Source organism: Heterodontus francisci, unplaced genomic scaffold (genome assembly GCF_036365525.1).
Source record: "Heterodontus francisci isolate sHetFra1 unplaced genomic scaffold, sHetFra1.hap1 HAP1_SCAFFOLD_61, whole genome shotgun sequence".
NCBI classification, from domain to species: Eukaryota; Metazoa; Chordata; class Chondrichthyes; order Heterodontiformes; family Heterodontidae; genus Heterodontus; species Heterodontus francisci.
In genome coordinates this window covers 3,049,269-3,063,573 of record NW_027141441.1, presented here as the reverse complement: position 1 = coordinate 3,063,573, position 14,305 = coordinate 3,049,269, and the positions used below count along the sequence as shown (strand labels likewise).

General features: G+C 45.6%; 1 protein-coding gene and 1 pseudogene across 1 annotated transcript in view; both read left to right on the top strand.

The window, feature by feature from the left end:
* LOC137363433 (histone H2A-like) overlaps positions 1-12,266 on the top strand; it is a 44,003-nt gene extending 31,737 nt beyond the window's left edge. The window contains exon 3 of the mRNA XM_068027261.1: positions 12,234-12,266. Within this exon, the coding sequence (XP_067883362.1) occupies positions 12,234-12,266 (33 nt within the window). The remainder of the gene's footprint in view (positions 1-12,233) is intronic.
* Positions 12,267-12,291: 25 nt separating this feature from the next.
* On the top strand, positions 12,292-12,400 carry LOC137363475 (U2 spliceosomal RNA; annotated as a pseudogene).
* The last annotated feature ends 1,905 nt before the right edge of the window (positions 12,401-14,305 follow it).

Below are 14,305 nucleotides of genomic sequence, written 5' to 3'. Positions count from 1 at the left end.
TACCAAGAATCTTCCCATTAGCCCAGTACTCTGCATTGCTGTTACTCCTTCCAAAGTGAATCACCTCACACTTCTCCGCATTAAACTCCATTTGCCATCTCTCAGCCCAGCTCTGCAGCCGATCTATGTCCCTCTGTACCCTACAACACCCTTCGACACTATCCACAACTCCACCGACCTTCGTGTCATCCGCAAATTTACTAACCCACCCTTCTACACCCTCATCCAGGTCGTTTATAAAAATGACAAACAGCAGTGGCCCCAAAACAGAACCTTGCGGGACACCACTAGTAACTAAACTCCAGGATGAACATTTGCCATCAACCACCACCCTCTGTCTTCTTTCAGCTAGCCAATTTCTGATCCAAAGCTCGAAATCACCTTCAACCCCATACTTCCGTATTTTCTGCAATAGCCTACCGTGGGGAACCTTATCAAACGCCTTACTGAAATCCATATACACCACATCCACGGCTTTACCCTCATCCACCTGTTTGGTCACCTTCTCGAAAAACTCAATAAGGAAGATACTGTAGCAATTCCATTAGTGCAGACTCAGCTCTACATTACAGAGCAGGGAACATACTTAAAAAACCCGGAACACTTTTACACAAGACGGATCATATTTACACAACTGAGAAGATCTTTACCCAACAGGGAACCATTTTACATAATAACAGAGAACATCTTCACACAACAGCGAATACAGTAACACAACAGAGAACATATTACACAGCAGGAAATATCTTTAAAAGAACACAGGGAACATCTTTACACAACAGAGAACACAATTACATAAATCATCAGTCTTTCGCTGTCTCTTGCTGGTTTGCTCAGTACCTTTCTCTGTCTGTTCCCTTCTGGGTCCTGATAATCTCTTCCTGGTTTTCTGTGTCTTTCTCTGTCTGTTCCCTTCTGGGTCCTGATAATCTCTTCCTGGTTTTCTGTGTGTCTTTCTCTGCCTGCCTCATTGTCGGTGCTGTTACTCAGTGTCCTTGTGTCATTGTGCAGTGAGGGTGAGTCCGTCAGCACGTGTGTTGCTGAGTCCGGGATTCTTGAGAAATCCGACCACAATCCTATTTTGATAAAAACATTGGAGAAATGAACATATTTCACTAACAGGCAGCTAAAATTGAAAACAGCAGTTAGCAGAGTGGCGCAGCGCAAGCGTGCTGGGCCCATAACCCAGAGGTCGATGGATTGAAACCATTCTCTGCTATTTATGTTTGGTAATAACACAAACAGTTCACTTTCAAAACATCAAGTGTTTCCCCATAATAACAAGACGCGCTCGATTGCAATCAGCTTTTTCCTTCGGGTGAACAGATCAATCAGTAACAAATCACTTTTGCTCACACGAACACAAACTGCAAACACGGACCAGCCGAGTCTCTCCCACTTTGTCAACCCCTTCCTGCAGAGTCTCCTCTCCACCACCAGATGGTGATGTTGGCCACAATAAAACCAGGACAAATGGTCAGTGAGGAGACGGTCAGGAACAGAAAATAAAACAGTAACAGGGAAAACCTTTACACAACAACAGGGGACATCTTTACACAACAGAAAACATATTTACACAACAGGAAATACCTTTAGACAACAGGGAGAGCACAATCATACAAATGCCTTGTTTCTCCATCTCAGTTTCGTTGTCTGTCTCTCTCTCTCCGTTCCTCACCTTTGCTTCCTCACAGTCTATTCGTTTTCTGTGTGTTTTTCTCTCTGTCCCGTTGTCGATGGTGTCACTCAACGTCCTTGTAACATTGCGTAGCCAGGCTGTGCCTCCCAACACCTGTGTTATAGAACATAGAACATAGAACAGTACAGCACAGTACAGGCCCTTCGGCCCACGATGATGTGCCGAACCTTTAACCTACTCTAAGATCAAAACTACCTACATACCCTTCATTCTACTATCATCCATGTACCTATCCAAGAGACGCTTAAATGTCCCTAATGTATCTGCTTCTACTACCACCGCTGGCAGTGCATTCCATGCACCCACCACTATCTTGTGTGAAGAAACTACCTCTGACATCTCCCCGAAACCTTCCTCCATCACCTTAAAATTATGCCCCCTGGTGATAGCTCTTTCCACCCTGGGAAAAAGCCTCTGGCTATCCACTCTATCTATGACTCTCATCATCTTGTACCCCTCTATCAAGTCACCTCTCATCCTTCTTCGTTCCAATGAGAAAAGTCCCAGCTCCCTCAATCTTTCTTCGTAAGACATGCCCTCCAGTCCAGGCAGCATGCTGATAAATCTCCTCTGCACCCTCTCTAAAGCTTCCACATACTTCCTATAATGAGACGACCAGAACTGAACATAATATTCCAAGTGTGGTCTAACCAGGGCTTTATAGAGCTGCAGCATAACCTCGCGGCTCTTAAACTCAATCCCCCTGTTCATGAAAGCCAACACACCATACGCCTTCTTAACTACCCTATCAACTTGGGTGGCAACTTTGAGCGATCTATGGACATGGGCCCCAAGATCCCTCTGTTCCTCCACACTACCAAGAATCCTGTCTTTTCGCCTGTATTCTGCATTCAAATTCAACCCTCCAAAATGAATCACTTCACACTTTTCCAGGTTGAACTCCATCTGCCACTTCTCAGCCCAGCTCTGCATCCTGTCAATGTCCTGTTGCAACCTACAACAGCCTTTCACACTATCCACAACTCCAGCAACCTTCGTGTCATCGGCAAACTTGCTAACCCAGACTTCCACTTCCTCATCCAAGTCATTTATAAAAATCACAAAGAGCGGAGGTCCCAGAACAGATCCCTGCGGAACACCACTGGTCACCGAGCTCCAGGCTGAATACTTTCCATCTACTACCACCCTCTGTCTTCTATGGGCCAGCCAATTCTGTATCCAGACAGCCAACTTTCCCTGCATCCCATGCCTCCTTACTTTCTGAATGAGCCTACCATGGGGAACCTTATCAAACGCCTTGCTGAAATCCATATACACCACATCCACTGCTCTTCCTTCATCAATGTGTTTTGTCACATCTTCAAAGAATTCAATAAGGCTTGTGAGGCATGACCTGCCCCTCACAAAGCCATGCTGACTGTCTCTAATCAAACTATGCTTTTCCAACTAATCATCAATCCTGTCTCTCAGAATCCTCTCCAATAATTTGCCCACGACCTACGTAAGACTGACTGGTCTATAATTCCCAGGGTTATCCCTATTCCCTTTCTTGAACAAGGGAATAACATTTTCCACCCTCCAATCATCTGGTACTACTCCAGTGGACAGTGAGGACGCAAAGATCATCGCCAAAGGCGCGGCAATCTCTTCCCTCGCTTCCCTTAATATCCTTGGGTATATCCCATCTGGCCCCAGGGAATTATCTGTCCTCATGTCTTTCAAAATTTCCAGCACATCCTCCCTCTTAACATCAACCTGTTCGAGCTTATCAGCCTCTTTCACGCTGTCCTCACAAACGACCAGGTCCCTCTCACTAGTGAATACTGAAGCAAAGTATTCATTTAGGACCTCCCCTACCTGCTCCGACTCCAGGCACAAGTTCCCTCCACTATCCTTGATCGGCCCTACCCTCACTCTGGCCATCCTCTTGTTCCTCACATAAGTGTAGAACGCATTGGGATTTTCCTTAATCCTACCCGCCAAGACTTTTTCATGTCCCCTTCTATCTCTCCTAAGTCCATTCTTCAGTTCCTTCCTGGCTACCTTGTAACCCTCTAGAGCCCTGTCTGATCCTTGCTTCCTCAACCTTAAGTAAGCTTCCTTCTTCCTCTTGACTAGCTGTTCCACATTTCTTGTCATCCAAGGTTCCTTCACCCTACCATCCCTTCCTTGACTCATCGGGACAAACCTATCCGATCCATGGGAGAAGATTTTAGATATCAGCTTGTTTAATTACAGTTTCTGTTTTCTCTGTTACTTGTGGAATGTCGGAGCATCCATTATGTTGATCATTGCTCCGAGTCAATTACTGCAGATATTGTCGAATTACCTCTGAACACATCACACATGGGCAGGTGTCGGGACTTGTGGTCGCGAGCAACAAAAATCTTCTCTCGTGCTGCAAATATGTAATCTTCCTTCTGGCATTTAAATCTATGAATGTTTCCTGCAGGCTTCGATCAGCATACTGTAGTGAAATATCCCATTTTTCTGCATACTTTACACTTCTTCCCTCTCGAAGGACAAGTTTTGTAATAAGGATCCTCACTACTGCAATGATTGGATGTTTGAATGTGATTGTGACTTCTGTCTTGGTCTTCCTTGACCTTTCTCTGGGTTTCCTCTGTGTCCTTGTGTTTTATGTGTTTCTCAGGGGCATCTCGTCGTCACGTTATTTGCCTCTTTCTCAGACTTCTGAGTCTCATCATGTAGTGGTCAAGAGTCTCGCATCATATTGTTTTGCTTGCCTGAAACAGAAATTTCAGAGTGAGGATTTGTCCTTGCTTGAAAATATCTTGTTAGAAAATGCATCGCAACATCATAATCATTATCGGTTCCAGTGTCTCTGAGTGTATTGAAGGTATTGTCAACTTTTGGTCCAGCAGAGTGTAGGAGTAATGCTCTCTTTCTTCGGGGTGTATTGATAGCGAGTGCCATCATTAGGAGTTCAAGTCTTGTCAGCCATTTGCTCCAGTGTGGCCCTGGGTTGCTGTCTATCTCTGTAAAGGCTGTAAAGACTGGCTGTTGTTGTGCACACATGATGATTGTTGTTTATTTAAATCTGGAATTGTTAATGTAAGTCTTCTGTATGTCCCTGGTTGTCTGTGTGATTACTTCTTTTTAATCCTCAATGTCAGAAAAATATAGTGTTGTGCTGTGTTCTTACGTCTACATTAAATGATGACCCCAGGCTTTATATTCAGATTCAATGCAAACAGTATTTATTGTCTTTCTTATCTACATGGTATGATCACAGGTCCCAGGTCTTTTTCTCATTGGTGTGTGTGCGCTCTCTACAAGCCATGTGTAGAATGTGTCTCTCGAAATGGTGTCTCCTTATATATGTATGATGATGTCATCTGTTGCATCAGTGCCTTGGTCTCTTAAAGGTACAGTTTCTTAAAGGTGAAGTCACCATTACACAACATTGCAAGCAATGAGTCAGCCACGCTCGATAGAGTGTCAGGAATGAAGGTCAGAGGAGCAGACCAGGCTGCAAACACATAAAGAACGAGGGGCAGCCAATGTGAAAAACAGGGAATAAACAATATGGCATGGGTGGTGTTTACAATACCTCGAATCTCGGTTTGATTCTCTTCCAGGTCAGAGGGAATTCTAGTAACATGATGTCTATGGAATCACAGAATGACGAACAAAGAGACCATTTGGTCCATCATGCCAGTGTTGTCTCTTTGGTAGAGACAAATTACAATTAGTCCTGCTGCGTGGCTTTTTCCTGTAATCCTGTACATTTTCCCTTCCAGCATCTATCCATATCCCTTTTGAAAGTTACGATTGAATCTGCTTTCATCTCCCAATCAGGCAGTGCATTCCAGATAACAACACATTACTGTACAACAAATGGTTCTTCATGTCACCTCTGGTTCTTTTGCCAATCACCTGATATCTGTGTCCTCTGCTTACTGACCCTTTTGCCACAGGAAACAGTTTCTCCTGATTGAAAGTGTTGAGAACCATCATGATTTTGAACACCTCGGACAAATCTCTTCTGAACTTTCTCTGCTCCAAGAAGAACAACCTCAGCTTCTCCAATCAATCCACATAACTGAAATCCTTCACCCCGGTATCATTGCAGCAAATCTCTTCTGTTCATTTCTTGCCCCAGAAATAATTGAAATGAAATGTTTCTAAAAAATGCATGAACTAAATAAAAAGGAGAGAGAAATAAATGCTGAGCAAAATGGATATCAATGTTTGGAAGGTAAAAAGAGCAAAGAGATCGAAATTTTATTATCGAGGAGTGAGAGGAATAAATAACACTTTGGAGATTTTGTCAGTGGATTTACTGATAAATTTGGGAATTGAGAGGAAGCTGGTTCATGGAGAAAAAACTGCCAACCCGGGGGTGGAGCCGACAACTGCATCCGTCCAATAAGAGACAGAGTAGAAGTGACAGTTCAGTCAGTGGAACAGGACACTTTTAATCTCAGGATTATGGGTTGGATGATCCACTGTGGGTGCCCGTGAAATTCCACAGGAGCTAATACAACACCTTGCTGTCAGTGGCTCCATGTTCAATGGGTGTGATTCTTGTTTAAGGAGTGTGATTAATGAAAGTGTGAGCGACCCCAGGTTCAAATCACCAATGAGCTCTTGGCATTTTTAGTTTAATGTTACTGATTGGTGTCAGCCTTACGGAGCTGGCTTCAGGATCAGAGAACTGGATTCAAAGAGCTTGTCGACAAAATTCTAATTTACACAATGTACACATAGCCAAGTGAGAATATAAAGTTGTCGCAGTAATTGAGACCTGACTCCAAAAACAACAGGACTGGGTTCTGGAATGGACTGGAATGGAATTCTTCAGTGTTTCTGTTGTTTGGCTTGCACTGACTCATCGATTTTCTTGTTTTTCACTTTGTCGATGCCTTTGAATAATTGTGGATCCTTCTTCAGAGTGTCTTCTTTCACCAGGTAGTTCTGACCTCTGATGATGTTGATCGTAATCAGCTTCAATTTGCTGATAGTTTTGGAACTGAGCAGATTTCCTTTGCTTGAGTCTACAACATGGAACTCAGTCTGACATGTGGACCCATGGGAGGATTTTAATGCCACCCCTGCGTTGGAGTTGCATCCATCCAATAAGAGTAGAAGTGACAGTTCTGTCAGTCGAATATGAGATTTTTAATGGCAGAGTTGTGAGTTTGAGTCAAAAACAAGAAATGCTGGAATCACTCAGCAGGTCTGGCAGCATCTGTGGAAAGAGAAGCAGAGTTAACGTTTCGGGTCAGTGACCCTTCTTCGGAACTGACAAATATTAGAAAAGTCACAGATTATAAGCAAGTGAGGTGGGGGTGGGGCAAGAGATAACAAAGGAGAAGGTGCAGATTGGACCAGGCCACATAGCTGACCAAAAGGTCACGGAGCAAAGGCAAACAATATGTTATTGGTGTGTTGAAAGACAAAGCATTAGTACAGATTAGGTGTGAATACACTGAATATTGAACAGCAGCAAGTGCAAACCTGAAAAAAAACCTGAAAAAAACAGTGGGTAAGCAAACTGAACAAACTAAGATGAAATGAAATAAATGCAAAAAAAGATTGTAAACAATGCAAAAAAGAATGTAAAAAAAAATGAAGAAAAAACAACTAAAAATGAAAGTAAAATGGGGGACTGTCATGCTCTGAAATTATTGAACTCAATGTTCAGTCCGGCAGGCTGTAGTGTGCCTAATCGGTAGATGAGATGCTGTTCCTCGAGCTTGCGTTGATGTTCACTGGAACACTGCAGCAATCCCAGGACAGAGATGTGAGCATGAGAGCAGGGGGGAGTGTTGAAATGGCAAGCAACCGGAAGCTCAGGGTCCTGCTTGCGGACTGAGCGGAGATGTTCCGCAAAGCGGTCACCCAGTCTGCGCTTGGTCTCCCCAATGTAGAGGAGACCACACTGTGAGCAGCGAATACAGTATACTGCATTGAAAGAAGTACAAGTAAATCGCTGCTTCACCTGAAAGGAGTGTTTGGGGCCTGGTTTAGTGAGGAGAGAGGAGATAAATGGGCAGGTATTACACCTCCTGCGATTGCAGGGGAAGGTGCCCTGGGACGGGGACGAGGTGGTGGGGGTAATGGAGGAGTGGACCAGGGTGTCGCGGAGGGAACGATCCCTTCGGAATGCTGACAGGGGAAGGGAGGGGAAGATGCGACTGGTAGTGGCATCACGCTGAAGGTGGCGAAAATGGCGGAGGATGATCCTTTGGATATGGAGGCTGGTGGGATGAAAAGTGAGGACAAGGGGAACCCTGTCACGGTTCTGGAAGGGAGGGGAAGGGGTGAGGGGAGAGGTGCATGGAATGGGTCAGACACGGTTGAGGGCCCTGTCAACCACAGTGGGGGGAAATCTTCGGTTGAGGAAAAAGGAGGTCATATCAGAAGCACCGTCATGGAAGGTAGCATCATCAGAGCAGATGCGTCGGAGACGGAGAAACTGGGAGAATGGAATGGAGTCCTTACAGGAGGTAGGGTGTGAAGAAGTGTAGTCGAGGTAGCTGTTGGAGTCGGTGGGCTTATAATGGATATTGGTAGACAATCTATTCCCAGAGATGGAGACAGATAAGTCGAGGAAGGGAAGGGAAGTGTCAGAGATGGACCATGAGAGAAGGGTGGAAATTGGAAGCAAAGTTGATAAAGTTTTCTAGTTCGTGGCGGGAGCAGGAAACGGCACCGATACAGTCATCAATGTACCGGAAAAAGAGTTGGGGGAGGAGGCCTGAGTAGGACTGGAACAAAGAATGCTCGACATATCCCACAAAAAGACAGGCATAACTAGAACCCATGCGGGTACCCATAGCGACACCTTTTACTTGAAGGAAGTGCGTGGAGTTGAAGTGCTCCCGCCCCGCTTTGATTCAGGACTCTTACCTCTCTGCAGCATCTCACTATGAAAGATTTAATTTGATCTCATTTCATTCTCAGCTCGGGGTCTGTGCGGCTCAGTGGCACTTCTGGCTGTCTTCCGCTTCACAATCCATCAGTACTGAGAAAGCAATGGGGAATATTACTCACATGTTGTATTCTTTAATTTTTTGGAAAACTTGAATGCATGTATTTTCTTCCAAAACAAGGACACCAAGCCACTGTTGATGTAGGGCTGAAATAGCTCAGTTGGGAGAGCGGTAGACTGAAAATCTAAAGGTCCCGGGTTTCAGCAATTTTGCTTCCTTATGCGTCCCTTGCCTTGGTTCTGATTTTCTGGTTGCACAATTTACTTTGAAATTATTTACCAAGCACCAGTGGATTGAATTTGAGAAACAACACAGAGTCATTTACAGCACAGAAGGTGGTCGTTTGGCCTATCACGTCCATGCTGGCTCTCCCCGGAACAATCTAGTCAGTTCCAGTCACCAGCTCGATCCCTTTCCTCCTGCAAGTTTCTTTCCTTCAAGTATCCATCTAATTTCCTTTTCAAATCATTGATTGTCTCTGCTTCCACCACACTCGTGGGCCAAGACATTACCACCCACAACATAAAAAATTCCACCTCATCAAGGATGGGAAATACTTACATCTTCTATATTTGCTTATTCTCTATTTCTATGAGAATAGACTGACAGTCAACATGAAAGGAAACCCAAAAATCTTCGAGCAGCATGTAAACGATAAGTGGGTAGTAAGAGGTTGAGTCGGGCCTATTAGGGACAAAAAGGATAATATAAGCTTAGAGGTGCAGGGCAATGTTAATCTACTTAATGAGTACTTTGTATCAGTGATCACTAAGGAAGTGGAATTTGACAAAATATCAGTCGAAGTGAAGAGAGTAGAGTCAATGGAGAGGGTACAAATTGAGAGAGGGAGGTGCTAAAAAGGCTGGCTGTGCTTAGGGAAGATAAATCACCTGGCGCACATCCCAGGTTGCGAAAGGAAATGCGGATGCAGATAACGGAAGGGCTTGCTATAATCTTCCAATCTTCCCTGGATACGGGGGAGGTGCCAGAGGATTAAACAGTGGCAAATGCGACACCCTTATTCAAGAAAGGGTGTAAGGACAGTCCGGGTAACGACAGGCTAGTTAGATTAACAGCAGCGGTGGGTAAGGTTTTAGAAAGAATAATCAGGGTAAAAAATCAACAGTCACTTGGAGAGGTTCGAGTTAATTAAGGAGAGTGAGCATGCATTTATAAATGGGAGTTCATGCTTGACTAATCGAACTGCATTTTTTGATGAACTAACAGAGCAGGTTGATGAAGGGAATGCAGTGGATGTTGTTCATATGGATTTTAAGGAAGCGTTTCACAAGATACCACATAAAAGGAGCGGCAAACAGTGAGGATGATATGAACTGCCTGCAACAGGACAGTGATAGGCTAGCAGAATGGGCAGACAGGTGGCAGATGGAATTTAATAGTGACAAGTGTGAGGTGATGTATTTTGGCATAAGGAATAGGGAGAGGCAATATATACTTAATGGCACAGTTCTAAAGAGTGTACTGGAATAGAGGGACTTGGGGTTCATGTGCATCAATCTTTGAAGGAGGCAAGTCATATTGCGAGAGTGGTTCGCAAAGCATATGGGATCTTGGGCTTTATAAATAGAGGCATTGAGTACAAAAGCATGGAAGTTATGCTGAACCATTATAAAACTCTGGTTAGGCCCCAATTGGAGTGTTGCTTCCAGTTCTGCTCAGCAGACTTTAGAAAGAATGTGAGGGTCCTTGAGACGATGCAGAGGCGATTTACCAGAATGGATCCAGGGATGGGGGCTTTTAGTTACAAGGTTAGGTTGGAAAAGCTAGGATTATTCTGCCTTTCTCAAAGGAGATTGAGTGGAGAATTGATAGAGGTGTATAACACCTCTAGAGAACAGGCCATCCTGGACTGGGTATTGTGTAATGAGAAAGGATTAGTTAACAATCTTGTTGCTCCCTTGGGGAAGTGCGCCCATAATATGATAAAATTCTTCATTAAGATGGAGTTGATTCCGAGACTCGGTTCCTGAATCTAAACAAAATTGAGAGAGGGAGGTACTAAAAAGGCTGGCTGTGCTTAGGGTAGATAAATTACCTGGTCTGGATGGCTGGCATCCCAGGTTGCGAAAGGAAATGCGGATGCAGATAATGGAAGAGTTTGCCATAATCTTCCAATCTTCCCTGGATACGGGGGAGGTGCCAGGAGTAAACAGTGGCAAATGCGACGCCCTTATTCAAGAAAGGGTGTAAGGACACTCCGGCTAACTACAGGCTAGTTAGATTAACAGCAGCGGTGGGTAAGGTTTTAGAAAGAATAATCAGGGTAAAAAATCAACAGTCACTTGGAGAGGTTTGAGTTAATTAAGGAGACTGAGCATGGATTTATAAATGGGAGTTCATGCTTGACTAATCGAACTGCATTTTTTGATGAGCTAACAGAGCAGCTTGCTGAAGGGAATGCAGTGGATGTTGTTTATATGGATTTTAAGCAAGCGTTTGACAAGGTACCACATAAAAGTGGGGTTTACAAAATTGAGGTTCGTGGTCTAGGAGGGTCAGTGTCCAATTGGATAGAAAATTGGTTTAAGGACAGAAAACAGGGAGTCTTATTAAATGATTCTTTGTCAGACTGGAGGATAGTCGACAGTGGTGTTCCCCAAGGGTCAGTGCTAGAACCACTGCTTTTTATGCTAAAGATAAATGACTTGGATCTTGGAATATTGAGTAAAATCTCAAAATATCCCAATGACAACAAACTTTGAGGAGTGGCAAACAGTGAGGATGATATGAACTGCCTGCAACAGAACAATGATAGGCTAGCAGAATGGGCAGACAGGTGGCAGATGGAATTTAATAGTGACAAGTGTGAGGTGATGTATTTTGGCATAAGGAATAGGGAGAGGCAATATTTACTTAATGGCACAGTTCTAAAGTGTGTGTTGGAATAGAGGGACTTGGGGTTCATGTGCATCAATCTTTGAAGGTGGCAAGACATATTGCGAGAGTGGTTAGCAAAGCATATGGGATCTTGGGCTTGAAAAAAAGAGGCATTGAGTACAAAGCAGGGAAGTTATGCTGAACCATTATAAAGCTCTGGTTCGGCCCCAGTTGAAGTGTTGCTTCCAGTTTTGCTTACCACACTTAAGAAAGAATGTGAGCGTCCTTGAGAGGATGCAGAGGAAATTCACCAGAATGGATCCAGGGATGGAGGATTTTAGTTACAAGGTTAGGTTGAAAAAGCTAGGGTTGTTCTACCTGCATCAAAGGAGAGTGAGGGGAGAATTGATAGATGTGTTTTCGGCTATGACAGTTTTAAATAAGTTGGCAAGGAAACATTGTTCCCGTTAACTATTGGTACAAGGACTAGGGGACACAGATTGAAGGTTTTAGACAGGAGGTACAGGGGGAATGTGCGCAAGAACTTTCTTACACTGATTGGTGATGATCTGTCACTTGCTGCCCATGAGGGCGGTGGAAATGGAGACAATCGAGGATTACAAAAGGAATTTGAATGGGCACTTGAAGGAAATAATTTTACAGGGCTATGGGGATCGAGCAGACAAGTGATAACTCGTCTCCACTCCTAGTATTTCTAAATCCCACACATTCACTATAATGTGAACAATTCTTTCCTGTTGTGTCTTTCTCAGATTGGTAAACTTCACTGCATTGGAGTGAAGTGACATCTACTGGCAAGTAACATGAACTGCCGCTTCTTGGCCTTTTGGCTCAGATCAAGTGGAGTATCTGTTCTTATCAGTGCTTATTTGATTGAGAAGAGACCATGATCATTGCCTTTTGATCCTGGGGAAGCTTTGAGTAAAATGGCTATAACCAATTTTCGAACTTCGGGCCAGGGAGTGCGCAACACCGTTCGGGTGGTCGTGAAGGACAAGGAAGGAGATGCACCGGTCGATCGCACCTTCTTCATCAAGAAAATTCTCTTCGATTGCTGCGGATTTCAAGCGACGGACGTCTTCTGCTTCCAGGATTTCCCCAGCAGTGGATACTTCGACGTGACGTTCCGGAACGTGGCGGGATGCATCAAGTTCCTGAAGGCGTTCAAGGAGAAAGGGGACCGGGCGCCACTGTCGATCGTCACAGCAGAGCCGCTCTTCACGCTTCCGTCACAACGGGACCGGGTGGTGACGATTCACCTCTACAACCCCCATGTTCCGGTGGTGGATGTACTCACCTTTCTCGCCAGGTACATCGAGGTGGCCGGCAGCAGCACTGATGTCAAGGACCCCTTTGGGATCTGGACCAGCAAGCGGCAGGTCAAGGTGACCTTGAAGGTAGATGCCAGTGGAGCCATCATCCACCCTCCCTCCAGCTTCGCTATCGGGGGAAGTCGAGGCTTCTTGGTCTACGCTGGGCAGCTCAGAGTTTGCCGCACCTGTGGCAAATCTGGTCACATGGCAGCCAACTGCAGCACGGTTGTTTGCAAGAACTGCAAGGAGGAAGGCCATCAGACCAAGGACTGTAAGCAGACTAAGTGTTGCAACTTGTGCGGTGCGGCAGGCCATCTCTACAAGACCTGCCCCAAACGTTGCCTCAGCTATGCTCAGGCGGCAAGGTCCAAGGAAAGGCCGGGAGAAGGTTCGACGAAGGCGTCCGCTGTTTGAAAGGAGACCAGCAGATTTCTCCGCAGTGAGGAACTACAACCTGAGAAGGAAGGGGAGGCAGCAGAAACCAACGACCCAGCACCTACCCAGCGCCCGGAAACCCCTCCTCCACAGACAGAATCGATGGAGGAGGAGGCAGCAGATGGACAAACAGGTCAGTGGCAAGTGGTCCAAAGGAAAACCACAAAGAAAAAACATCCCAAAGCCACCACCCAAACCAGTGGCAAGAGGAGGCTCTCTTCTGAATCAGACTGCAACAACTCCTCTTCACTGGACGGGGAAATGCTGGAACGACAGCCCCTTCAAAAGAGGCGGCAGAACTCCGAGATGGATGATAAAGCATCCCAGCCCCCGGGCACTGGAAGCTGTGAGGGGCCCGGCGTGCCCCAACCCCAATGCCCCACACGTAACGAAGTGGCCAACGCATCTCAGCTCTGCGAAACCGGGAGCAAAGACACGTCTGGCGCACCTGAGCTCCTGGAGACCGGGAGCTGTGATGTTTTCGAGGAGGAACAGATGGAAGCAGCTGAGGACAACCCAATCCTCTCTGCCTACAAGAACCCCCCTGATGTCACCCGAGCGGCACAAACCCTGCATGAAAAATCAGGAGGGGTTTTTAAGACCAACCAACGTGAAACTGCTTGCGCATACGATGGGTATGCAGGAACATCCCGAAGGGGAAGGACTGGGACTAGCGAGGACAAATGGTATGGGAAGCAACAACTAATTTTTCGTAAAAAATGGGTGCAAGAATTGCTTCCATTAATGTGCGTAGCATTAAATCGACTACGCGATGTGTTTCAACCTTGGATTACCTTGCCAAGGTCAAAGCTGACCTACTGTTTCTGCAGGAGTGTGGAATACCACACCTCAGCACCTACAGGCAGTGGTCGCGATGGTGGTCCCACGGGCCATCGATCTGGTCGGGGGGTAATGACTGCCGTTCCTCCGGCCTGGGTATTCTGCTGCGGGGAGGTAACTTCACCATCTCCGAAGTTAAGGAGGTGGTGGGCGGCCGCCTCCTCGTAGCAGACGTGATGTACAACAACGCTCCGCTCCGGTTGATCAACGTGTACGCCCCGGTACAACGCAGCGAG